Genomic DNA, 25,232 nt, shown 5'->3' with positions numbered 1-25,232 from the left:
CCCTTTTCAGGTGCCTCTAGGCAATGTTAAATTGACAAAGTTCTAACTAGGACAGAAGGTAATTTGTAGTTAGGAAAGATAGTAGAATTTTCACAGTCCAATGTGCACAGTATTTGTGAGCGAGATTAATAAATAATGAGACAACTCATATAATGACCAGCATTATGCCACTTATACTTGAGATAATTAAGTTACAAAGACAAAAGATTGATTCTGATCCATGGTTTTAGGGGCTCCATCTTATGATTGATTGTCCTATTGCTTGGTTTCCCTGGTTAAGGCAGTGCTTTATAACAGGAGTCTGTTGGGGGCAAACTGCTTACCTCATAAGTCAGGAAACACAGAAGAGAATGGGGTACCACAACTCTGAGAGAGATAAGGGCACACCACCAATTGCCTAAGGACATCAGATAAAGGCCTTGCCTTGTAAGTCTATAGCACCCCTGCCTATAGGGCAAGAATTTTACTCATGGCTCTTTGAGGGGCATTCAATATCCAATTCATGTAGCAGTACATAACTTTGCATGTTGTGCAAAGTAGAATGAAAAACAATGGGTGGAAGTTCAAATTAAGTGTTGAGAACTGGGCATATGCAGCACATTAGTTGGACACTTGCTATCATTAAAATCCCTCAAGCTGGAGTCAGGAATGGATATTGACTCAGACAATTTTTAAGTTCCTTCCAATTTCATGTATAACTTTAACTACAGTCTTCTGACCAGGAGAAATTAAACTAGACCTTCACAGTCTAGTTGCATCAACACTTTGATTTTTTTCTTTTCTCTTTGAGATTATAATATAATTAAATGATTTCCCCCTTCCCTTTCCTTACTCCAAACTCTGAGATATTATCCCTCCTTGCTCTCTTTCAAATTCATGGTCTCTTTTTTTTTTTGATTGCATCAGTACTTCTTAAGAACAAGCTAATGAAATCTTCATATACTTGATTTTATCACAGGATACAAGAACATTATGTTTCAAATAGGTTAAATTATTAATCCCTTATTGTTTAATTATAATTATAAAGGGGCCTGATCAATCTTTACAGAAAATAGAAAATGTAATGGCTCTACACAGTGGAAATGAATCTGTCGGCCCCTTCCCAGTGCAGAAGAGGATAGGGTCATTGTGGGATGGTGAAATGCTGTCCATTTAATTCCAGAAACACTTCTGCATTTTAAAGTTTTCCTATAGTAGCCAATAAAAAAATAAGTTTAAAGTGAAAAATTTAGGATTAATTAAGACTACTTATAGCTTATAACTTAAAAACAGAGTGAAAAGACAAACTATGTTTGTATCAAATAAAGAAAAACATAGACTAGGCTCTTTTATTCCCCCACCTCTCACCGCACCCCTTTATCTTCTGTTTGTTTAGTCCCTAGGAGCCCATTTTCTCATTAGACTTTCCTGGTGAAACAGGGTTGAGCACTGATTCAGAAATGAAAGCACTGACTCTAGCTTTGCTTCTCCCCTAGAAGACAGAAGTGTCCAATCCAAAGGCTGACAAAAAGGAAAGCTAAAGTTACACATTTGGTAAGTTGAGTTTTCACAGTGGATAGCAATAATTGTCCCTTCTGGCAACCTTCTTTGTGGGGAGAGACATGAGGTTTATTTCTTGAGTACTTCAAACGTGTGGACTAGTTTCAGGAAACACAAGTTGCAAAGTTCAAAGCATTCCGTTCTCCAAAAAGCACTAAAGGGATTATTGTGCTACTAGAATTTAAAAAAGATTTATATGATGAAGAACTCCTTAAGGAGCTGAGTGGTCATGGCACACACCTTTAATCCCAGCACTCAGGAAGCAGAGGCAGGCAGATCTCTGTAAATTCAAGAACAGCCTGGTCTACAGAGTAAGTTCAAGTACAGCCACACAGAGAAACCCTGTCTTGGAAAACAAAAAAATAAAACAAACAAACAAACAAAAACCTTTTAAGGTACTCAGACTTTAAAGATTTTTAAAGAAACTCATACACCAGAAGCTAGTGGAATCTTTGAAATCCAGATGATTTTGTACAGGTTTTTCTTGAAAAGCAAATTAACATATTACAATTTGTAGCAAAATGGCATTAATTGATATCTGAAATACCAATCATGCTGAGTGGTGGAAAATAGAGTTTGGAAATAGAGACAGTTTAAACTTTTTAACCTTGTTTATTTGTCTCAATTTTGGAAAGAACAATGATTGATTCTGACCTATCTTCAATAGATGGGCTCTGGCCTTCCTACAAGTCATAAAATGAAACTGCTTACTCAACAAAGCCTAAAAAAAATTGAAATGGGGCTGGCATGGTGACTCAGCATGTAAAGATGCTTGGCACTAAGCCTGAACACCCAAGTTCCCTTGTTGACACACCTGGTAGATCCACAAAAGTTACCCCCTGACTCCCACAAGCACAGTGTGGCATACGCACCTAAATGAAATTTTAAAATGGGAATTTTTCAAAAGAAAAATATGGATAAAATCAGGCCCAGCTCTTTTACCATATCTATTTCATTTCCTGTAGAGGAATCAGTACACCAACTAGAACTACTCCATATTTTCTCAGTTAAGTGATGATTTTATATTAATAACCCATTCATATATACTTGTATTTTTAGGGTATCTGAATAGAAATTCTTCAGCTGGTGAATGGTGACTTTTGAAGAACAAAGGCTTTGGTGACAACTTTTCTGGGTGGCTTCTAGACAGTGATGTAACTTGTTACGTCTTTTGACATCTTAAACATTGGTTTGTTATTCTTTTCCAAAAAGAAAATGAATTTGTCTGGTTTACCTGTGTTACTGTATTGAGTATGGATAAACTTCAAAGATTTTAAATTGCCTTTAAGTGGGAGAAGGAAGCTTTATATTTGTAAGAAATATATTTCATAGTTTCTTAAAACACACACACACAAAACCAAACCAGAAAACTTTTGCAAACTTTTGCACACTATACATACAGTGCCTATAAATCTTATTAGTAGTTTTGGTTTGCACTTAATGTTTTTAGCATTTGAAAAATGCTCTCATCTTTTGTCAGTATTCTGATTTCTTCTTACCTCTTTTCCTCTTGGGCTTTTGAACTATATTTGATGTATCTTTGGGTTAATGTTGATAAGTCAGGTATAAAATATTGTACATTGGGCACATAACTCCTTTGGAGCTGCTAGTAATAAATTGATAGATAATCTGGGAAAACCAGGGAGCACTAGTCTCCTTTTGTACCTGATCTCTCCTTTACTAGGAATGAGGACTTCTACTCATGACCAGAGAGGACACACTGAGACTTGAACTAAGTCAGCAGAAGAGCAAAGCACAGGCTAGTGATGTCACTGCATAGCAAGTTTCAACAATAAAGTTGGAATTCTCAGAATATTCACAGGCTTAAACTATACCGGTTTACCATAACATTAAACTATGGTTTCCACTCTCTGCATGAGCCCCAGATTGCAATTATTTACTTAGAGTCATTTGCCACATTGTCTATAGGTGGTTTTATGGAAGTCAAATTTACCAAACACAAAAATGAATTTATTTAAAAGTAACATACACACACATACACACATACAGTATATATATATATATATATATATATATATATATATATATATATATATATATACACTGAAATTTAAAATCTGCTTCTATACCATAGCAGGTTAAGGTATCCTAACATCTTTGAATGGTATCTCAGATTTTTCTGAGCACTGCACTGGTATTATTGATGGAATTTTGATAAATAATTCCATCTATACTTCCTAGCATTGAATGCTAGAAAAAAAAAATGTCAGGTATATATAAACCAGACTTTTCTTGTTTCCAGAGACCACAGCCTTCTTTGCCATCAATGCAAATATTTTATTAGGATTTTAATTAACTTTACTAAACATAACTAACATCATCAGTAATTCCTGGGGGCAGGTAAAAACAAGCAAAAGTAATAACACTCATAATGAACATGATACTTGTTAACCGCCTCCAAAAGTACTCTCATCCATGCACCTTTTAGATGTCAAATTCTACCTACGAAAATGTTGAATTCCCAGTCTCATAAAAAGTGTGGTACTGTTCTGTTTTCAAGGCACTGACAAGAAAAGAATATACTCCCTGAGAGATTTGAACCCATTGGTGTCTGATACTTGGATCTGGGCAGGATAGGTGTTTGCTCTTTTGTTTCTAAAAACATGTTGAAACCTTTGTTTGACTTTGATAAATATACTTCCAAGGTTATGGCTGTAGTGTATAACATCCATACACATATAGGAATATTTTTAAATGATGTAATAAAATACATAAATTTAAGAGTGCCTATAAAATCATACATACACTGAAGGTACCTATAATACTTTTCTTAATTGGGAATATTCTCAAGACTTGAGTGTTTGCTGGTAACTCACAGTGACTTGCATAAGCAAACTAAAGAAGTCCTTTTCATACTTTTTTGCGTTTTACTTTTTAAATCCATCTAGTCAAGAGAAAACAATTGCATCTATCTCCTTAGAAGTAAAGAACAGATGGATTTTATTACCAAAACGTTGCTGCACATGTAATATTTTATGTTTCAAAAACGGGATTTTCTGGGGTTGGGGATTTAGCTCAGTGGTAGAGCACAAGGCCCTGGGTTGGATCCTCAGCTCTGCATACAAAAATAAAAACAAAACAAACAAACAAACAAACAAAAAACCCAGGATTTTCCAAAAGTGAAAGTGATCAAAGCAAAAATCAGTATTTGTGTTTCATTAATCAAGATATAAAACGCAATTAAAGGAAAATATTTTACGTGAAAATCTTGTCTATGTGTTCTTTTTTAGATGTAGTCTGTGAAAAAATTACAAAGGAATTATTTTTATTTTATTCTCAAGCCATCACATGCAGTCACTATAAAAAATAGAATTGTAAACACATTCGTTGTAGTTTTGACATGAAGTATCCCTCCAGCAGGCTCCCATGTTGAAGTCTTGGCTCCCAGTTGGTGGCAATAGAAGAGAAGGGAGTGGATCATGAGGGCTCATTTCTTATTGGGTTAATCTATGTGCAGTCACCAATGCATTTGTGATTTCATACTTGAATGGGCTATCAGGAGGTAGATGTTAGTTGGAGGAAGTAGGTCCAGTCTGTGAGAGTATGCTGTGACACAGTACACTGTGTCCCCAGACTACTCTCTGGCTCTTCTTCTATTTTCTGGCCACTATTAGGTAAGCACTCTTCCCTGGTAACTGTTATGGTTGCCATAATGTCTCACCATAGGCTGGTTAACAACAGACCCAGCAAACCACAGACTAAAAGCACTGAGCCAAAATCTTTCATTTAAGCTGATTTAAGGTATCTTTTTAGAGCAATGAAAATATGATAATTGAGTCCCCACCCCCATAGTATATTACAGCACTCCATTTTGAAATCATTCTTATCAGTCATATTCATTTATCCTGAAATACATGCCATTCATCTAAAAATTCTTATGTAAGACTTAAAGAATTCTTTCCTTGTACTAATATAAGTGCATTGCTCATATTATCCTTTATTAGTCTTCAATAATATATTTGCAATAAGTGCCAATATGAGTCATTCGGGAATTTAAAACACCACTCCCTACTTTAGGATTAGTGACTCTCCAGTGTATCTTAAAATGAAGGGTATTTCTGATACAGAACTGAATGCACTCTATTTTTTTAGGAGTGAGGTTCCAAAGGAAGTAGGTGGCTATCATATTTAGAGTTATCTGAGGAGGGTTCTAGATGCACATTTTTTTTACAAAGGTTTAAGTAGAGTGTGAAAAATGACCAGTATTGCCATGACTGTTAGCACCAGGTTCCCACAATTGTCCCTTGCCCTGAATGGATGAGGAACAGTTACTAGAGACAAGAAATAGAAAAGTACTGTGTGGAAAAGAAGACTATCTCTCAGGAGGAAGACTTGTGAAAACCTGCCAGACATAAACACAGGGAAATAAATGCCTCTACCTATTCCCTCCAACTCCAGAGTCCTAGAATTGTCTATCAGTAAAACCCCAGAGGGCAAAGATGCCTGGTCAACTGCACCCTGCAAGGCAGCACCCAGACATGAAGCCAGCAAGACAGGATGGACAGGAGACTTAGAGTGAGCAAAAGGAGGGCTGCTGCACATTCATTTTCCAGTGTAGCTAACGATCCAAGCATTTGCTACACATGTGCCTCACTAGCCACAGTCTTGGAGGGACAATGATGAGTGACCGACACAGGAGGCACAGGGCTTTGCGAGCTGCAGGGCTGAAATATGAAATGAGAAGAAGCCCCTTGGCTTTTCTGTGGCAAGGAACTGGGCACTTGGGTTTAGACTGTAGGGCCACAACTGTCGGCCAGACCCATGGCAGCAACAGACACTGAAGATGAACTTTTCTCAGACATGGTCAAGTGAAATGAAATAAGAAAATATCTTCAGTGGGAGCCAAAACAACTATCTTTAGTTTGAAAATACTCAAATTGAACAAATTTTTGTTGGTTATAAATCACAGGAACTTGGTAAGAAACAAACTGTCATATTTCCAGCTTTTGTTTTTGCAGCCATAGTCTGATTTTTTCAAAATTCTTAGCCATCCATCGTATGTTTTCCTCAATGGTCTCAATGGTTTGTTGAACACAACGGAGCTGAGAACCATTTTCTTTCAAGGACATGAAGAATCCTTTTACCTTGGGGGGAAAAGGTGAATTTTAAAACATTAGTTTTGTTACATTAAGTAAATGGTTATTTAAAGCCAGTTAAAAGAAAAGCGGAGCCAGAACTCCATGTAGAAGGAAGTCCAAGGGGTCTGGATATGATTATGTATAATTTAAGTTTGAGCTACACAAAATGAGCTCATGCCACATGATGTCAGGTTCTTTTTTATTCTGTAGCTCTTTTATTTATTCACAGTTGCCAGACTTTAAAAGGCTTTACTGTTTACCATTTCATAATTTAAGAGTGTGTCTGTTTAATATGGATTCTGTTACATATGCACAGATAAAGACATAAGTTTTACAGTATGATATCTGAAAAGCAGAATGTGCAGAGTGTCTTCTTTGCCAGGAAAGCGTTATCAATGACATTAGTGCAGTCCTTTCTGGGGCCTGTCCTTTACTACTGCCAACACTATAAAGAAACGGGACTCTTAGTAAGTTACAATGGTAAGATCCCAAACCTTGCCAGTGTTTTTACTCCACAATTTCTGCTTTACTCCCTCCAGATTAAATCTACATAGAGTTACCCAAAGTTCTGGAGAGATAGGAGACTGCAGCATTCTCTCCTCAAAATATATCTTTGTTCTTATTGCATCCCTGGGTATCTGAACCCTTAAGCTCAAATTATGGACAGGCTACCTTTGTCAAGGCACTGAAAATAGTACTATTTCCTGTCACCTTCAAGAGTTCATAACAATAACCCATAAATTTTCACAGCACTTATCCATTTTTTGGAGTCAAGAAGGAAGTATAGTACAAGATGTTTTATTTATTATAAATTCCAAACAGCTAAGTCCTCAAAAACCCCTATCATAACACCATGTTATGAGTTTACCAATAGCAGGTGGGAGAAATAGTGACTTTTAGAAAGATCAAGTTCCAGTGAGTAACAATGCAGAGCTGTTTTAAAATTACTGGAAAGTCCAGCGGCTGGGGCAGAGAGAGACATCACATCCCCTTCTCTCTGCCCCACCCTATGCTTCAGCTCAGTCTACTGTTGCAGGACATAAGATTGATTCCTCATTACACCAGGCACTCAACAACTTAATAAGACATGAATAATTTCACTTCACTTATTATCTAAAACATTTCATTTATCCTTGAGCCCATTATGGTGTCATGGCTGAAATGTGGACTTCTACACAGGCTCTAGCAAAGCCAGCTTTTAACACTTCTCCTTGACCCCAGATTGTGTCTTCTGTCACACAGATTCTACTGAGTGACCAATTCAGATGTGCCTCACTGCTTAGAAGGGTGGAAGAAAGTCCCCTTTTGTAGAATTTATGTATATGTATTAGTCCCTCTGACTAGACAGTTTCATACCAATTTCTTATTTTTGCCTGACCACTAGGAAGCTCTGTGATAATTGTCAAATGTCATTACAATAAGTATCTTCAGTGTAGGTCCCTCATATAATTATCTCCTGTCTTCTATGCAGCTTTTCATTTTTAACATTTATTTTACAAATGGACCTTTTAGATGCCTAAAATTCTTTGGTAAGGTATATGATATTATAAGTGAGAAGAGAAACATGACTTTGGATCCAGAATCACCTGGACCCTCTCTTCCCCTTCCAAAATAGGTGGTCAGCATATCATCTATCTGCACCTCTAGGATTCACTTTTAACTTCTTTAAGTGAGGGTCAATTGTGTTGAGTCATTTTCTTTTTAAGCTGAAGGTTTTTGTTGTTTTTTTGTTTTGAAACAAGGTGTCACTATATACGCCTGACTAAACTGGAATTTGCTTTGTAGACCAGGCTGGATTTAACTCACAGATATCTGTCTGCTGCTGCCTCTAGAGTGCTTGGATTAAAAGCATATGCCGTAACACCTGGCAAAGTCCTAGTTTTTAATCGCAGAGCAAAGCTTGTCTCATGAGATGCATACACATTAGAACTCAAAACTTGCATCAAATGACAAGATTCATTCTCAGAATACTGCACCTCTTGTTCTTACTTTTTTCTAATAGCTAAGTGACACTTAAGTTCAAAAGAAAGAATTTCTCACATACATGCTCCTTTACCTCTTCAAGGCGAGCTCTGGTAGAAAACTGGTCTGTTGTTCCCATTACCATGTGAGCTATGGTCGGTGAGCCAAGTTCAAACCTAGAAAATGACAAGAGGTGTCCATTCAATTTATACTTTAAGTGTCTTGATATCCTATAGCATTTAAACAATCTATTTATAAAATATAATCTATACCAAGAGAAAAGATTAAGAACATAAAGGAAATGACAGATCTAGGCAGTGCTGTAAGAATTAGGGGAAAGATACTCTGACTTTGGAGGAGGGAGACTTCAGGCAAGCCCAAGAGTACCAGAAGAAGCAGATGGGATAGGAAGCATTACTATCCAGATGCATGGGTTAGCAATGGACTCAGGTGGTAAATCACATAAGGATATTTTAATTTGAAAAGTTATCTTCAACCTAAGATACTCTTTCATATAAATAGCAAAGGTTAAGCACACATGGGAGGAAGAAGAAAGAATGCATGCAGTCCTACCACAATTTTTGGTACTACTTACTTTTGTACAAGTTTATTCCAATTTTCCCTCAGAAACTTCCAGGCCAGTGGATAACCCACTGGGTTTCTGCCAATGAGTATGAGAATATGTGGAAATTCCTGAGTTTTTATTATCTCTCCCTTAAAACTTTGGTCTAGAAGCCTATAATGATTAAAAGAAATGTTAGTAATTAATTAAAGTGATTGAAGAGTTAAAAAAAAATGTTCAATAAAATTACTTCTATAAAAGAAAAAAGTCCCAAAAGGTAAACTGGTAGAGTCTTGATAAACTCACTATAGCAACATGATTAAGAGCTAACATTTATATAGTATTTAATAACATTTATATAGTGTTCAAAAGACCTATACTATATAGAATCTCATTTCCTCAAAACAGTTTCTACAAGTATCCCTAAATATTTCAAATATGTTACTGCTGTAAAGACACACAATACACACTTCCTTAAATATTTTCCCAATACTTGGTTCTAATTACTTGGCATCCTCAGTAGATGTGTGCCCACTTACAGTGTTTCCAGCAAAATAAATAATTCATGGGTAATAAAGCAAGAACAAGAGCCAGAATGATCTCTTTTATTCAGTTTCCCTTGACCACATGGACATCACACTATGACTCACCACTGAAGCTTTTCTGGGTCTTGGCTTGTACAGAGGGCAAATTCTATTTGGCTTTTCTCAGTACTAGACAAAGACGACTGATATTTACTATAAAGAAAATCCCAGCCTTCTGTGTTCTGGGCCCCCACAGCAAACACTGCCATGGTCACATCAATATGGAGGCTGTGGGAAAGAATAAACACATAAGATCCTGAGACAGAACAAGTGCTCTTAGATACATAATGGGGAGCAGTTATGAACTAGTTTCATATTCACAGGTTCATTCCTGAAAGCATGCATACTGTTTCCTTCTGTTACACTTATGAAAAGAGGCAAGAGGAAATGTCTAAAATTAGATTTAAGCAGCCTCAGAAATACAGTAATAAATGTCACTCATAAATGCCTTTGCATCTATCTTTTAAATGATGAGAAAGAAATTCAATTGAGACTCAAAATTTATTCCATGAAGAAAAGGAATCTCAATAGCATTATGTAAACATGTCCTTTAAAGGCAAATATCCAGATGGTTACCAAAAAATGATTCCTGGATGCCATTAAATTCTAAATACAAAAGGATTATCAGGAGTGGATATTGCAGACACTACAGAGCCTATCTTTCCAGTATGAACAATCACTAGATTCTCTGGGCAGAGTTTTTGAAGATATCAACTTGTGGGAGCCCACAGAGGTTTTCTGGTGAGATCTGAGCTTGCTTTACTCAGCAGGACTTCATACGAGGATGACTGGGCCATGAGCCTGGGTACCAGGTGTTTGGAAGGGTCTAGACTTGGCTGTATCTAGCGGGGGTTCGGGGGAGGTCTTTTGCCTCACCCCTTGGCATTCTTATAAAAAGCCCTTTTGAATAAAGTTCTGGGCCATTGGGTATTGACCCAGGTCCTCCCGAAGCTACCCTGTGTTTCTGTCTTTCCTCTTGTTTGCCAGGCATATCATTTCTATCTATAAGTTTCTTAACCCTCTTTCCTTAAGAGCACCCTGGGAAAAGTGGGGAAAGGTTCCCCCCACATAAATTCCTGTAAAATATAATTGTCTCTGTTTCAGTCTGTCATGGTCATATCAGTTCAATAATTTTATACACACTACACAAGGTAGGAGTTACTGAAATTGTGTTCTAACTCCACCCCTAGATATTGATTTTTAGGCACAGAAGTTCTTTGTTGCATTTCTTAAAATAAAAAGTTGAGAAATGTATAAATTTTAAAAGGCAACTTATTTTCCAAAAAGTATGAAATAGGGAAGACTTATCTATCCAGCCTCTCCCTGTGGTTAGTGCCAATGATGAGGAACAGGATGGATACTCTTTATATCAACAGACTGCATTTTCAGTGTGAACTGACCTCATGTTTCCATTGGATGCCTTCCACTCTCTGAAATAGCCCTCTGCCCTCTGCACACAGGGCTGATACTTGCGCACACAAGCAAGGAGGAGGAGCTGGCTCCTGAGCATCCTCTCTGAGACAGAGCCCTCGTCTGTCCATGTCTGCTTATCAATAAGGTCCTTCAGCAGCCTGAGGAGGAAGGCCTGAGGAACACAACAGGAACAGTGAGAAGTATGAGTACTGTCACAGCATTTCATATTCACACACCCTAGTTCTCCTGGTGATGAGAAAATCGCATAAACACATATTGAATGTATTTTAATAATGTTGAGTGAGTGGTCCCCTTACAAGAAAAAAGATTCAAATGGAACTACTCCTTAATGCTCAACCCCACTTCTTTAAAAGTTTGCAACTCTATTTAATTTAATTATAAAAGGAACAAAAAGTTAAAAAAAAAAACTTTAACATTATCACAGTAATCTTTTCTAAAGGTATCCCATCTACTTTTTCCCATTTATGTAAATTAGGATGAACAGACTAAATTTTATAGGCAAAGTGTACAAACTGTCACATTTGCTCAAAAATAGCAATTTTGGGTTTCTTCTTCAAGTGCCACTTAGAATCCTGGAAAATATCAGGATTAGAAATTATAGCAGATAAGTCAAGTGAAATAAAATATTTGTGGGGGAAAAAAAAACAAAATTAAGTGCTGAATCTAACACCACTGTTCCTATTTAGTATCAAAAGCCTAACCTTTGCTTCAGTCAATCCAAACTGAATTTTTGCTTTTCCTTAATGTATATGTGTATTTGTAGGTGTATATACATTCAAATAAGTAGAATAATAAGCATACTTTTCATTCACAAGAAAAATGCAATTATACTATAGCTATTTGATTCATCTTAGGTTTTACCTTGAATTGAGTTTCCACCTCACTCATATCTCTCTTCTCCATTAACTTATACATAGGTATCAATTCATTCAAACCTTGGAATACAGGCATAATTTCTGTTTCATTTTTCAAGTACAGAGTTAAATCCAGGGCTTTTTCAATTGATAACTTTCCAATGCTGAGCAAGAGACAACATGGTTACAGGTTTATATCTTTTTGCTTCAACATATATTACAATAATCTTCTAGAAAAGCAGCAATCATTTATAAATAATGAATTTTTGCAATGGAATCATTTCTGGTGCACACAAAATGACATTGGGGAAGAAGATTCATAATTATAAAGTTCAGGTTGTGGCTAAGATGAAATGATACATGTTAGTGTCTGTCACATAGAATATAGCAAACTGTGTGTTGAACTTTCAGACTAAGCTAAGAACTTTGATCCAAGATCCTCAGGGATCCAGGCCAATGAGATTGCTGCTTAGAAAAAAAAAGAATCCCTGTCATAAATGCATTTTTTCTGTTCACAAAATACACTGGATATCAGACTCCTCTAGATTTCCTGTTGTAGTAGGCCATGTAGAAAAACTTGGGTACAGGAAAAAGCAACTTGTTAATCAACCTTTAATTTCTCTCTGCTTTTTTCCCCTTGAGAGGCTCAATATTGTAACAAGAGAACCAGAAAGAACGATTCAAGGTAGAGAGATAGAAGATCTGAGAATTACAGAGCTTGTCTCATCCTACCCAGCTGGCTCCCTTAGAACTTCATCACTGCCTAAATAATAAAGGTATTTGTGTTTTCAGCTCGGAAAATAATTCCTTTCCCCTTTATAAAACAGGGAAGGATAAGTAATGTTCATTCTAGCCTCGATTAGTCAAAGATCATTTGATAGGGCCAAATTATACAAACTATATTCCCTAAAGATGCAGTGGAATTCATTATCTTTAAAAGAGAAATCTATATTTTGACAGTAGATGCAATGTGAACAATTGGACCTGCATTAATTAATCTTACACAAAGGTTTCAAGAGGCTTAAAGAGAAACCCCATCCCTACACACAGCCAGAAAGGCTGTAAGACAAAGCTGTAGAAACAGGCAAGAGGCTCACTAGGATACTGTCTCAAGGTTTCCTGACCACTGCCTTAGCCTGACTTCAATTATTAATGAGAAAGGTTAAAATACAGATTTTGTTTTTTACATCAACTAGCAGTTAAAGACAGAAGATTAAGCTTCAGGCTAAAGCTATGTTGCACTGTTAGAAGAACTTGGGAATGCCTTTCAAAGTCTCATTAGCAATCAATCAATCAATCAATCAATCAACCAATTACTTTTTGACTGAAATCAAGTATTTGAACAGTAACAGCTGCTTTCAGTAATAAACTACAACTTGATGCAGCCTACATTACCTGACAAGCTGAAATGCGTTGTTGATGAGACTCGCCCGGTCATTACTGCTGATCGTTGTGTGTGCTGTTTTTAAAAGGCCACTCAGAGAATCCCATCCATTATCCTCATAATGAACAATGTAATAGCCATTCATTCCCACATTAAATTTGATCCACTCCACTGCTTCTGGGAGGATGAGCACATCTAGAGCAAATAGGCTAAGTCTCAGAACCATTTATTCTCTGGATGGATAGATGCTTTTCTGATCTGAGGTTATACAAGGAGGTTGGGGAAAACTCTAATACTAAACAAATGGAGTTCATTTATTTCTTGTAGAAATCAAATAATAGCCATCCAGTAGACAAATGTCAATGGTAGCATTAGACACAGATTCCATGATATTTATAGAAATGATGCAACCACATCTGACCAACAAATATTTCCCAGTATTGTTAACAAAATAATGAGAATTTTCATTGCTAATCTATTCTTTTTAGTGTTATAGCACTCTACTGTTTGAATTTATGTCAGTATATTTCCCTTGTAAAAATCCAATCTCTATGTGTATTTGAATTTTGAGGGCATATATATGTATGTATGTATGCATGCATGTATGTATGTGTACATACATACACACATGTGGGGGCCAGAGGATGACACTGGCTGTTCTCAGAGTCTGTACATTTTGTCAGGAAAAGAGATGCAATAGGAACACTCACTGGCCTTGGACTTGACAGCCAGGATCTACTGTCTGCACCTTCCCAACACTGGGGTTACAAGCATGTACTGCAACACTCACCTTCTCTTTTAGTGTAAGTGCTGGAGATCAAATTCAAGTCCTCACATTTATAAGATAAGCACTTTACCAATGAGCCACCTCCCAAGTCTAGCAAGGATTCTCACCTATTCCTTTTTCTTTTAGCCAAAACCAATACCTAAAGAAGTTCGGTAGCTAATTTCTACCCACTTCTATACTTCTTACTTGAATTGAACTAATTATTTCTGTGACGAATTACCTGTCTTTGTCTTCAGCAAAAACCTCTCGACTGTATCTGATCTGCTGGTAATGAATGTCAGGGGTACATGCCACAGGTACCTAAAAGAAAGCAAGTATGCATTGCTCATTGTTTGTATTCACTCAACAAGCAGCTTTTCAGACATCTACTCATCATGTGCCAGTTTAAAATGGTGGTATTGAGAAGGTTATGCCAAGACCTGATACCATGCTGAGGGTGCCTTCCAGCTCAGCTACTATTCCTCCTTCTTGGACTCTAATGTGAAGAGAAAAGCAGTCTCAAGTAATTAATGACTAGCAGCCCAAAGTCTAACCTCAAATAATGATCACTAGTAATGGCACAAATTGTCATCATGTACCTCCTTAATCATGTACCAAAAAGATACATGTCACTTCTCTTCTGTGGAGTTTCTCCAACCTGAATCTGATCAAGAAGAAACAGTAGAAGACAATATAATTGAAGAAAAGTCTAGTAAAATAACTCCCCTGAACTAGAAAAATCAAAAATGTCAAGGGACACAAGGACTGGAGAATTGCTACAAAAAAGTGAAACCAAAATTATGTGGCCACAAAATATGAAATACACTAAATTTGGGAGTAAAATTTTTCTATTTTGATATGAAGACATTTTAAGACAACCTGAAAAACTGAATAGGCATTATAGTTTAAATTATAGTATTGTATCAAGTTTATTTCCCAATTGTGCTATGATTATATAAGTGAATGTTTTTATTTTCTTAAAAATATTTCTCTGTATATATTGGTGTATAGAATATATGTAATATGTTACATATGCTAGCATTCATATTGTCTATGCATATGTAAGTTATATATTATGTAATGCTTTCTTTTTATATGTACAGAGAATCATAAATCAAGTGTGATAGAATTAATACATATCTGTGTAAAGCATATGTAGAAATTATTTCACTACTTTTGTAATGTTCTGATTGAAATTAGTTCAAGATATAGCAAATATTTTACAAGTAGCAACATGTCATTTCTAATAATACTCCAGGATGTAACTCAGACTTCTAAAGAAGAGAATTGAGTATCTTGTGATTCCTGGAAATCACATAAATTCTTTTTATTAACTCAAAGTAATGCCAGACATCACTGCAACTTAGCAGCAGCTGCTTACTTAGATTAGAGCTAACTTCAAGCCAGCAACTAGAAATGACATCCTATTAAACTACTAAACAGGAGAATGTAAAAATAATTATATAATGATAGATTGCCAGCTTTACAGAGATTCAAAGCCCCTTTAATCCTTTTGGGAAGGTAGGGGTATAGGTTATCTGAGTGGAACACACAGATTCAACTGAAACATTCTAAGGACAGGGGTGAGGGCAGGACTTCAAAAGGAAGATTTTATCCCACCAAGGAGATACCCCCTGTGAACATTACCCAGTCTCTGAGATGCTTTCAGAACCCTTCATATAGTGTTCTTGCTTCAGGTGCACATTCCGCCCTCTTACAGTGATGGTTATAAGGGGAAAGCCCTTCTGCAGCGTCCACGTGTTCATCATGGTCTTCACATCTATGCTTTCCTGAAGCCAGTGCTGGTTTATAGACAAAGGGAGGAGATCCACCTCTGAGGAGAAGAGGCAAGCTTGTGCTCTGAGACCCACTAGCTACTTCCAGTCTCTCTGTTCTTCAGCTTCCTTTCCTAGGTGCCCTTCCCTCCTATCCCCAGATACTGAGCCTTGACTGTCTACCTTTCCATCATCTTCTCTAAACCTATGTGTCTTGACTGGTAGTACAGTTGGCCCTGTATGGCACAGCTAATAGCCAGGCATATCCATTGGACAGCAAGCTGGCATATGAGCAACAGAATGAGAGAAGGGGGTAAGGGGACAGCAAGGTTTTCAACACTAGCATGACTGTGCTGGCTCTTGGACAACCAAGTAGGAAAACTATTCAGTGAATGGGCTGTGCTTCTAAAGCAATAGCTCTGAGATGGCCTGTACTTGACCAACAGTTGGAAGTAAAAAAGATGTATTTCTTGGCACTAAAAAAGCTTTTAAGAAAAGATAAAGAATAAAATATTGTATTGTATTAACTAGAAACTATTAATAAAGCTATCTCTGAAAGCAGAAAGGCCAAGGAAATAAAAATATGGTAAATAAATTTGGTTGAATTTCTAGTCATCCATAGCTTTCTATGAAAATATTCCATAAATCCAGATTAAACAGAGTCAGATTATTTTGTGGTTCAGCTAGTATGAATCCTTGATTGCTGAACAGTTGAAAACGTGAGTCAAAATGGAATTCATACAAGTTACCACCATATACTCTTAGATCCCATTACCACATTTAAAGATCTGGATAGTAACAGCACTTGGCTCATGGGTCTGTTGAGAGGAATAAAGATTATATGCCTAATTGTTTAGCATGAGCCTGATGCATAGTAAGTGTCCAAGAGTTTTCTCTGCCATTGTGTGATTTTTTTCAAATGCAGTGCTCTGGAAATGACTGACATCTTCTTTACTGATAGAATCTAGTCCCAGCCATGTGGTGATATTTTATTTGTGCTGAAATGTGGTGATATTTTATTTGTGCTTTAATAAATAAAGATTGCCTGGAGATCAGAGGGAAAAGGCCCGGCATTATAAGTAAACAAAGAAGTCAGGCAGTGGTAGCACACACCTTTAATCCTATCATTTAGCAGGCAGGATCTCTGTGTGTTCAAGGCCACACTGGAAACAGAGCCAGGTGTGGTGGCACACACCTTAATTCTAACACTAGTTAACCATGGAGGTCTGGAGGTCCTTACAGACAGATAGGAAGTGACAGAGCCGGGCAGGAAAAAGAAGTGATGTAGCTAAACAGAGAGAGCAAATCAGATGGCAGAACAGCAAGGCATATAGGCATGAGTAGACAGGGAGTAACTCACATTTCGAAGCTGCCAAGTTGGTGAGATAAGGTTAGCTGTGGCTTTCCCTATTTCCCTGATCTCTCTAAGGCTTTCACCCCTATATCTGGCTCTGTGTTTTTTATTTAATAAGACCATTTAGAAATTCATCCACACAGCCCACCACTGAAACTTTTCCTAACTCCACTGTTTTAGGGAGTTTGGAGTGAAAAGAATAAGTGTCTGTGAGAAGTCACCAAGGTTGTGACACCCTCTTACATAGACAATCCTTAGGAAAATCTGTAAAAGGTTGTTAGCCTGGTTTGGTTTAAATGAGTTAAGTTGAATGGGATGAGAGTGATTTAACTGAGGACCTCAAAAAGTTTGGCACAGAGATACTCCTTAAAGAATATGGAGAAGAACATGCATGGGTGGACAGGTACAGACAAAAAGACTTACTGAGGTTGGTGCTGAGTGATGGCTTCTAGAGCAGAAGCCATCCATTGTTTGTGTGACATCTGTGGGGCAAATCTAAAACCAAAAATAAAACATCACTCTCATTTCTGTAGAAAGCACTTTGGTTCTTTGTGAAAGAGTACCATAATCCAGGAAAACAACCAAAACAAGGCCGCTCTCTAGCACTACTCACATGCGCCATGCTATTCCAAAGGTCCTCATTTTTTGTGTTTTTATAACTATACTTCTGGAGATACTGCACAATTCCTCTTTTAAATGTATCTGCACTCAGATAATCTCTTAGCATATTCAGAATGCAAGCCCCCTGAAAAGATAAGAAAAATAATTGTTATGTATAATTTATACATTTCAATGCAGCTGCATATAGTTTTTGAAAATTTTCAACCATAGAAAGAGTAAAGAATTGACCAGAATCTAAGCTTTAGGATTATGGACCAAACTATAAGTTCAACCTGAAAGAGCTCACGTCAGCTAGCACAGTCAGGACCAAACCATCAAATGTGGGTTGCCCCTGATGTAGAGAAAGCTATCCCACATATGAGCTATAACCCTTTTATCCAACTACTAATGGACTTAGTGTCCAAACTTCTCTGCAATCTGCTTTTACCTTTTCATAAGAAACATCATCAAACATCTCCCGAATCTGTGCAGGATTCTCTACAGGTGTGGAGACAGGGTGTGAGGAGTTGAATGCATCGATTTCCATTGCATCAAAACACTTGCCAAAGAAATGCTCTTCCTATTGACATAGAGAAAAGAAAGAAAGGGAAGAAAGAAAGATAAGAACAATGAAAAGAGGAAGGCTTGATCTGTGGTAACAAGATTAGAATTCCAATTTCTATATCAACTGATTTCATATTTCTAGAATTAATACAATAGTCTTGCTAAGCTTTTTAAAGAGCACCCAAGCACCTAAGAAACAGTTGCTGTAAGTAAGCAATTTATACTTCATTTATTTTGGATATTTACCACTTTAGAATAAAGTTAAACTCATATTGATCTACAATCAAGACCATCCCACTTATAGCCAAATAACAAAAAACAGAGAAGGAAAATGTATAGTGATTCCATCAAAGCATATATATTTAACTTTAGCACCATGTAGTGAAAGACAATAAATTAGTGGCAAATTCCAACCTCAGCTTTCTCTACTTGGCATATTCAGCCAACTATGTATCTATAATCTTTTTTATTATTAAAGATGATGTAGAAATGGGATACACTTATGATGCTTGGCAATATAATATAATATGTACCTATAATTACAACTGTTTATAAGCATATATGATATAGAGACATATGAAAAGGGAAATAACTACCTATAAATGAAAATTATACTAAAAATTAATTTTTTCTAGAAAGTGAATTTATTTTTGTTTGCTATTTATGATTTTCTCATGGTTAACACATGGTATTTAAATACACATACAAGTTCTAAAACATTAAATCTGTGATCTAAAAGTCTAGGTTGATAATGTAATGTGCAGTTTCTTCAGCCATAACTCATGCAATTTGTCAATTTGGTTTGTATGTACATTAACAGTAATATTCATCTAATATTTAAATTGCAATGAGCAACCTGAAAGTTGGAAAATGGCACAGAACACTCAGCCTATCATTAGCTCTATTTCTTTACTGTTAAGGGAAAATACAATTTAATACTTCATTTATATAGAAAGTTCATTTAGCATTTTCAAACATGATTCATCTCTAAGCTTCCATGAAGCTACCATTTCTATAAATTATAAAATCAAAAATGCTGAATATTTTGCAGAAATATTTAAAAAACAACAGATTAACCTAAGATATAAAAACATAAATAACAACCACGTACAACTTTTAGTTCAGGATGGGTCACAGAGACAGACACAAACTCCATGAACTTGGCAAATCCTTCATTGAGCCAAAGATCATTCCACCATTCCATGGTGACTAGATTGCCGAACCACTGAAAGGAAAATATGACTGCTTATTCACAAATTTATAGAGAAATTGTATTATCAACTATGTATTATGGTAGAAATAGCTTCAAACTTAGAAATATGTAAAATGACTATCAGCTTATAAATGGAAACATATTCATCAGGAAAAATGAGAACTTTTCAACATTCATTAAAAATCAAGGAACTTAATGCTTTAAGGAAATAACTCTTCTATGAAATGACAAAATAAACAAAGTAACTATATGAGTAGCATCATTTGTCCCAAAGAGACATGAACGTTAAATTGCCCTAAGAATCATTCTTCTCTGAGGCTGCTAGATCGCCTATTTTCCAGTGAAGGATCCACCCATGCACCTATGGGCAGCACTAACTGTATTTAGTGGGTTGTCCAAAAAAATTTATTTAAAAGGAAGAAGCTATGAAGTTGGGATGTGGATGTTTTGCTAGGGGGACCCAGAAAAAGTTGAATGAGGGCAGAAATAAGGAGTGGGTATGATCTTATGTTATTGTATACACCTATGAAACTCCCAAAGATCAAAAAACTTATGTGTGATGTAAGTTTTGTTGTACCTGGTGAGCAAGTTCATGGGACACAGTCATTGTGATGCCAAGCTTACTGGATGCAGAAGACTTTTCCTTATCATATAACAGAGAGGATTCTCTGTATGTTGTCAGGCCCCAGTTCTCCATAGCACCAGACTGAAAGTCAGGAATTGCAGCAAGATCTTGGGCAGGAAGGAATACAGCTCATTATCAATCTCACAGCTACATACTTCCCAAAACATGCTAAATAAACATCTGAATGGATGGGTGTTAGGATAAAATGAAAAGCTAAGCCATGCATCCAGAATTAGGGAGCTCCAGAGAGAAAGCTTTCCTTGTGGAGAAAGAGAAGCTCCATGACCATCATGTTGCTACCAAAGTGACTCAGACTTGGGCTACAACCTCTCAGGATATCCCTTCTGATTGCTATACACACACACACACACACACACACACACACACACACACACACAGAGAGAGAGAGAGAGAGAGAGTTCATTTGGCAGTACTTCAAATTGAACCTAGGTCCCCCTGTATGCATGCTAGACAAGTGCTCTACCACTGATATATATGTCCACATTTCTCTTTATTTTTTTATTTTGAGACAGGTCTCACTCCATTTATTAGTCTGTCCTTGAACTTCCAATTCTCCTGCCTCAGCCTTCTGAGTACCTGTATTCCTAATACAGGCCTGAGGAATCGGGCTTGGCTCCATTACTATTTGGACCATGAGTTTGGGGACTGAACAATCAAAAAGAATCATCTCCATAATCTACTGTATTTGGGATGCCTACACCTACATATATTTAAATTTTCAATACCCAATAGCTTTGAGGGTTCATAGAAAAATCTCAATTTTCTTATTCTTATACTAGGCAAATATACTCATTCAGAAAAGGATATTGAGTTGCTCTCTATTCTCCTGCCAAGTATGTACTGATAATGACAAAAACAAAAGAGTAGCCTCTGCACTCTTCTGTCTTTAATAACACCTGAGTGTAGAGTCATCCTCAGGCCACACTGCCAGGAATTGTACATTGTACCATGATTTGTCATTAGTAGTTGGTTATACAAAGCAGAGGTGAGGGGATACTCAGAAGGATCAACCTGTTGTTTGAACTTTGCTGGGAACTTCATTATGTGAAGAGCACTGTGGAAAACCATGGGGATGCAGCAGTAATAATAATATGAGCTATGTTGGGGGGCATCAAATGCCACCTGGAAATGTCTATAATATACTACCTTGCTTGGGCAAAGGATATGGAATGCTGAAATAATCCTCATAAAATTCTAGAAGAGTCACTGCAGCATCCAAAGCATAATCTGCTTGATTTATCTTGTCTGGAACAGCATACACAGAGACCTAAAGAGGAAGGCACAGGAGGATATTCAAATAACATAGTGGTTTCCCCCCACAACCAGAGAGAAGAACGGCTTTAATGGTCCTTACTATGGGATATGGATGTTAATATTACAGAAGACATTTGGGAATTCCATTATTTTAATTCTGTCTGCTTCTAATCATCTTCATTTCTGAAAACGACAAAAAAAGCTACAAATATAGGCTTAAAGCAGTTTTCTGAAATGTTTTCATAATATGCCAATAAATATGACTTAAAAAGCAATAGCAAGATGTCAGCGGGACCCTAGGAAGTCAGCAGGGCATCACAGCCAGCCTTTCCCCTATGGATCCTAGTCCAACACAGATGGACTGTAGCTCTGGTTCTCATTGCATTGACAGACTCTAGGGACAAAGGGTGGAATGCAGGTCCTGGCCAAGGCAAAAAGTATATACAGCAGGAGATACCAACCCTCTATAAAACCACATCCCAAAGGCTACCTCCTTAGTGGTAAACTAAAAATAAATTGCAATTCTTTCAAAGAAACTGTGAGTGAAAGAAAAAAGATAGGAAAGAAGGAAAGGTAGAAGAAAGGAGGGAAGAAAGGAAAGAAGGAGAGAAGGAAGAAAGAAGGAGAATGGGAAAGTCTTAAAGAAACTATAGTTTAAAATGAACCCTTACAGTACTTAAGAGCTGAAACTGCAGTAACTAGATAGCCTAAGATCTTGAAGCTAATACCCTGATTTAAAGTAATCTTTGCATTGGAAGAACCCTGTCACCTGGCAGGAGTGGAGACACATTTTCTAGAAGACTAAGGAATAACCCATAAGAAATACAAAGAAATAAAATACCATGAACAAGAGCCTGCAGAAACATGATGCACAAAAACATCAGATATGATAATGACGATGCCCAGGATATAAAATATGTATAGTTAATGTGTTTCAAGGAAGATGAAAAATGTGAGCATTTCTTTAGACATTATAAAAACATCAGCACAACAGAGTCAGGAAAACATGCAAAGCAACAGGCAGGCTATTCTCTTCACCTAATTCACTAAATCTCCTTTCACATATCCACAGCACTAGAACAGATGGTAACTCAGAGTGGCCCAGCCACTCAGGCCTCAGGGACAGCATTACAAACTTATAAAGTAACTTCAGTGCCCCTTTAAAATGTTTCCTTTCTGGGCCATTCGACAGTATTGTGAAGGCAGAAGGGCTGAGCTCAGGTGCAAATGATGCTGAAGCGGGGCTTTATTCCAGCATTCTAATATTCTCTGACATAAATTGCTCTTCCTAAAGACTCCCTCTACCCCAAGCCAGTAAGTAGCTTTATCTTCTTTCCTCCCCACAACATTGCCTTCAATATTGTAGACAGTTATAATCAGATGCAAGCTTAGAAATCTCTGATAGATGTAGTCCAACCTACTTATTCTTTGTTTGTGGCTTGTTGTTTGAGACAAGGTCTCACTCTGTAGCCCCAGCTGGCCTGGAACTCACTATATGTAGACCAGGCTGGCCTTGAACTCACAGAGATCTGACCAGCTCTGTCATGATGCCTGGCCAACTTATACATTTAAAAGAAGCATAATCTACGATCCACAAGAAAAATAGCCAAGGTCAGAGAGCCAATTAGCAATAGAGGCAAGTAATTCAGGGCTCTCTGCATTTTTATTATTAGTGCATTGCTACCACATAAGTATTTGTGACAACAGAATCATATGCTATCCTGTTTTCCCTAAGGTTGACAGAATCCCAAGAAGCAGGACTACAGTTTTGAAAACAGGAACACCAGCACATGTTGATCATCTTGTGAAGCAATCACATACTCACCTTGACTCCACTCTTAGTCATCTTGCTCACAGATTTAAAGTCAGAAATAATGAAGGCCACCAAGTAAGTGCTCATCTTCACAGTGACATCAAAATGGTCTTCTTTGAGTCCTTTGGCAACATTCACAGATTTCACCTATTATCAGAGTAAATTACCAATTGTTCAACACACTGTCACACATTATAAAAAGAAATCTCCAGAAGTAACAGGCATATTGAAGGGACCAGCACAATATTTCTTTAACTACTTTTAAAAGTCTCTATTAGAAATCTGACTTTGATTTAGATTTAATCTCTTTTTTATTGGGATATAAATACACTCTACACTGGGCAAAACGTACATAAACACTTACTATCTAAAAAGAACTGGTTTTTCTATGAAGTTGAAAGTGCCCTATGATTTTGCCTAATAAGCAAATTCTCTTCCAGACTCAGCCTTGTTTTATTGGAATGAGTTTTAAGTCCAACTGAGGTATAAGAAACCTTGAAGAAAGGGTTGCATGTTTGTGGTTATAGTCTAAGGGACATGCTCCCAGAGAAAAACCCAATACTTCAGCACAATAAGTATTAAGGTGAGAACTTACAGAAAGGACCAGCCTAGGGAAAAGCATGCAGATGGACATTTTCCTATGATCGATCCCATACCTGCCCATTTTTGTGCCCTCATCCTTTCTAACACCTACTAGTCACTAAGTATGGTACTTGTCGGTTAGCTTCCAGTCATTTCAACCAATGCTGCTAAACAACTTAGCTTTACTCCTCAAGAATCTCAAGCTATCCCTTCTATTTAAATGGCTTCTATATACACCCTGCCAAAATTTCCATTTTGAAGTGCTAATTAATAGGAAAAAAACTAACTGTACTAATCTAAGATGTGCTGAAGTCCCTGCCAACTGCCTAAAGTTTGACTTTCTAGCCCCTCAAAATACTCATTGTTCTTCCTCTCAGCTCCACATCTATGTGGAAAGCTGGGCCACTCCTATTAGTGGGAGACTTTGCTCCAGAAGCAAGAAGGCATTACATTAGAGGCTTTCCTGTGCTCACAGGCAAATCCTGGATACCCAGTGGACTAGGATGCCATTATCTTTGTGATATTTCTAGAGCTTCCTGCTTTCCATCTGCAAACCTATGAATTTTTCCAAAAATTCCTTGATGTTCTTTTATTTTCCTAGAGCTGGGGCACTCTCATAGAATACACTTCTGTGCTACAGAGCAGTAGCATAACAGTGCTTGGGGTAGGAAATTGTAATATGAAAATGTATATTTTCTATCTCAAATTTATACCGAGACAGCCTAATTATTTGTTTATTTATATACAAAAGTGGGAACAGGGACAGAGCTAGATGATAAGAATTTGCAAAGGACACAGCACTCTAGGGTGGGCAGAATTTTGCTTGGTAACGGGATCTTTCAGGTGTTCAAAAGAGTTGTAATGTTGTCATGTTTATTTGGGGTTCTGGGTCCCTTTGTCATGGTTATCATAATGAAGTTGGAAACTCTTTAGAATTTCTACCCTGGGTCTCACCTAAGGTCAATGAATTAAGAACCACAGCAAAACCATGTATTTCCTGGTAATAGTACACCACGGCTACACGCATGCTTGACTCAGTAGATCATGAAATAAAGAAAGTAGGTGAGTGGTTTTCTTCCTTTGCATGAACATCTTCCTGCCACACTTAAAAATCAGACTGAGTGCTACCTACATCTGCCTTGAAATTGGAGAAGGCTTCTCTTAAGGGAAGTAACACAACTATTACTATTCAGCTCTGACATTACAGGCTCTGAAAAGACTACTGCTCTTTTGGATGCCTGTTCAAT

The 25,232-nt window shown here is 37.1% G+C and overlaps 2 protein-coding genes across 11 annotated transcripts in view; one reads left to right on the top strand and one right to left on the bottom strand.

The window, feature by feature from the left end:
- Positions 1–3,413, top strand: part of Cast (calpastatin) — a 113,263-nt gene extending 109,850 nt beyond the window's left edge. For all 5 annotated transcript variants that reach the window (XM_036207414.1, XM_036207412.1, XM_036207413.1 and 2 more), the window contains 2 exons: positions 1,476–1,533; positions 2,599–3,413. In XM_036207414.1, the coding sequence (XP_036063307.1) occupies positions 1,476–1,520 (45 nt within the window). In that variant the 3' untranslated portion in view covers positions 1,521–1,533; positions 2,599–3,413. The remainder of the gene's footprint in view (positions 1–1,475; positions 1,534–2,598) is intronic.
- The window catches only part of Erap1 (endoplasmic reticulum aminopeptidase 1), a 44,817-nt gene that overhangs the window by 7,896 nt on the left and 11,689 nt on the right, over positions 1–25,232 (bottom strand). For 2 of the 6 annotated variants that reach the window (XR_004946697.1, XM_036207409.1), the window contains exons 4-18: positions 23,416–23,550; positions 21,483–21,603; positions 20,268–20,422; positions 19,589–19,702; positions 18,362–18,493; positions 17,927–18,058; positions 17,737–17,808; positions 15,832–15,986; positions 14,426–14,505; positions 13,430–13,613; positions 12,042–12,198; positions 11,147–11,331; positions 9,813–9,974; positions 9,196–9,336; positions 8,683–8,776 (exon numbers count right to left, since the gene is read on the bottom strand). Coding sequence is in view for 5 of the 6 variants with exons in the window: in XM_036207409.1 (XP_036063302.1) it covers positions 8,683–8,776; positions 9,196–9,336; positions 9,813–9,974; positions 11,147–11,331; positions 12,042–12,198; positions 13,430–13,613; positions 14,426–14,505; positions 15,832–15,986; positions 17,737–17,808; positions 17,927–18,058; positions 18,362–18,493; positions 19,589–19,702; positions 20,268–20,422; positions 21,483–21,603; positions 23,416–23,550 (2,019 nt within the window). In the remaining variant the exon portion in view is untranslated. Of the gene's footprint in view, positions 1–4,619; positions 6,645–6,907; positions 7,084–8,682; positions 8,777–9,195; positions 9,337–9,812; positions 9,975–11,146; positions 11,332–12,041; positions 12,199–13,429; positions 13,614–14,425; positions 14,506–15,831; positions 15,987–17,736; positions 17,809–17,926; positions 18,059–18,361; positions 18,494–19,588; positions 19,703–20,267; positions 20,423–21,482; positions 21,604–23,415; positions 23,551–25,232 lie in introns of those variants that run through there. The other 4 variants (XM_036207407.1, XM_036207408.1, XM_036207411.1 and 1 more) reach the window with 4 other exon arrangements.

The sequence above is a fragment of the Onychomys torridus genome, chromosome 15, assembly GCF_903995425.1.
Source record: "Onychomys torridus chromosome 15, mOncTor1.1, whole genome shotgun sequence".
NCBI lineage: Eukaryota > Metazoa > Chordata > Mammalia > Rodentia > Cricetidae > Onychomys > Onychomys torridus.
The sequence above is the reverse complement of the archived record's forward strand: the minus strand, read 5'-3'. Positions and strand labels throughout refer to the sequence as shown.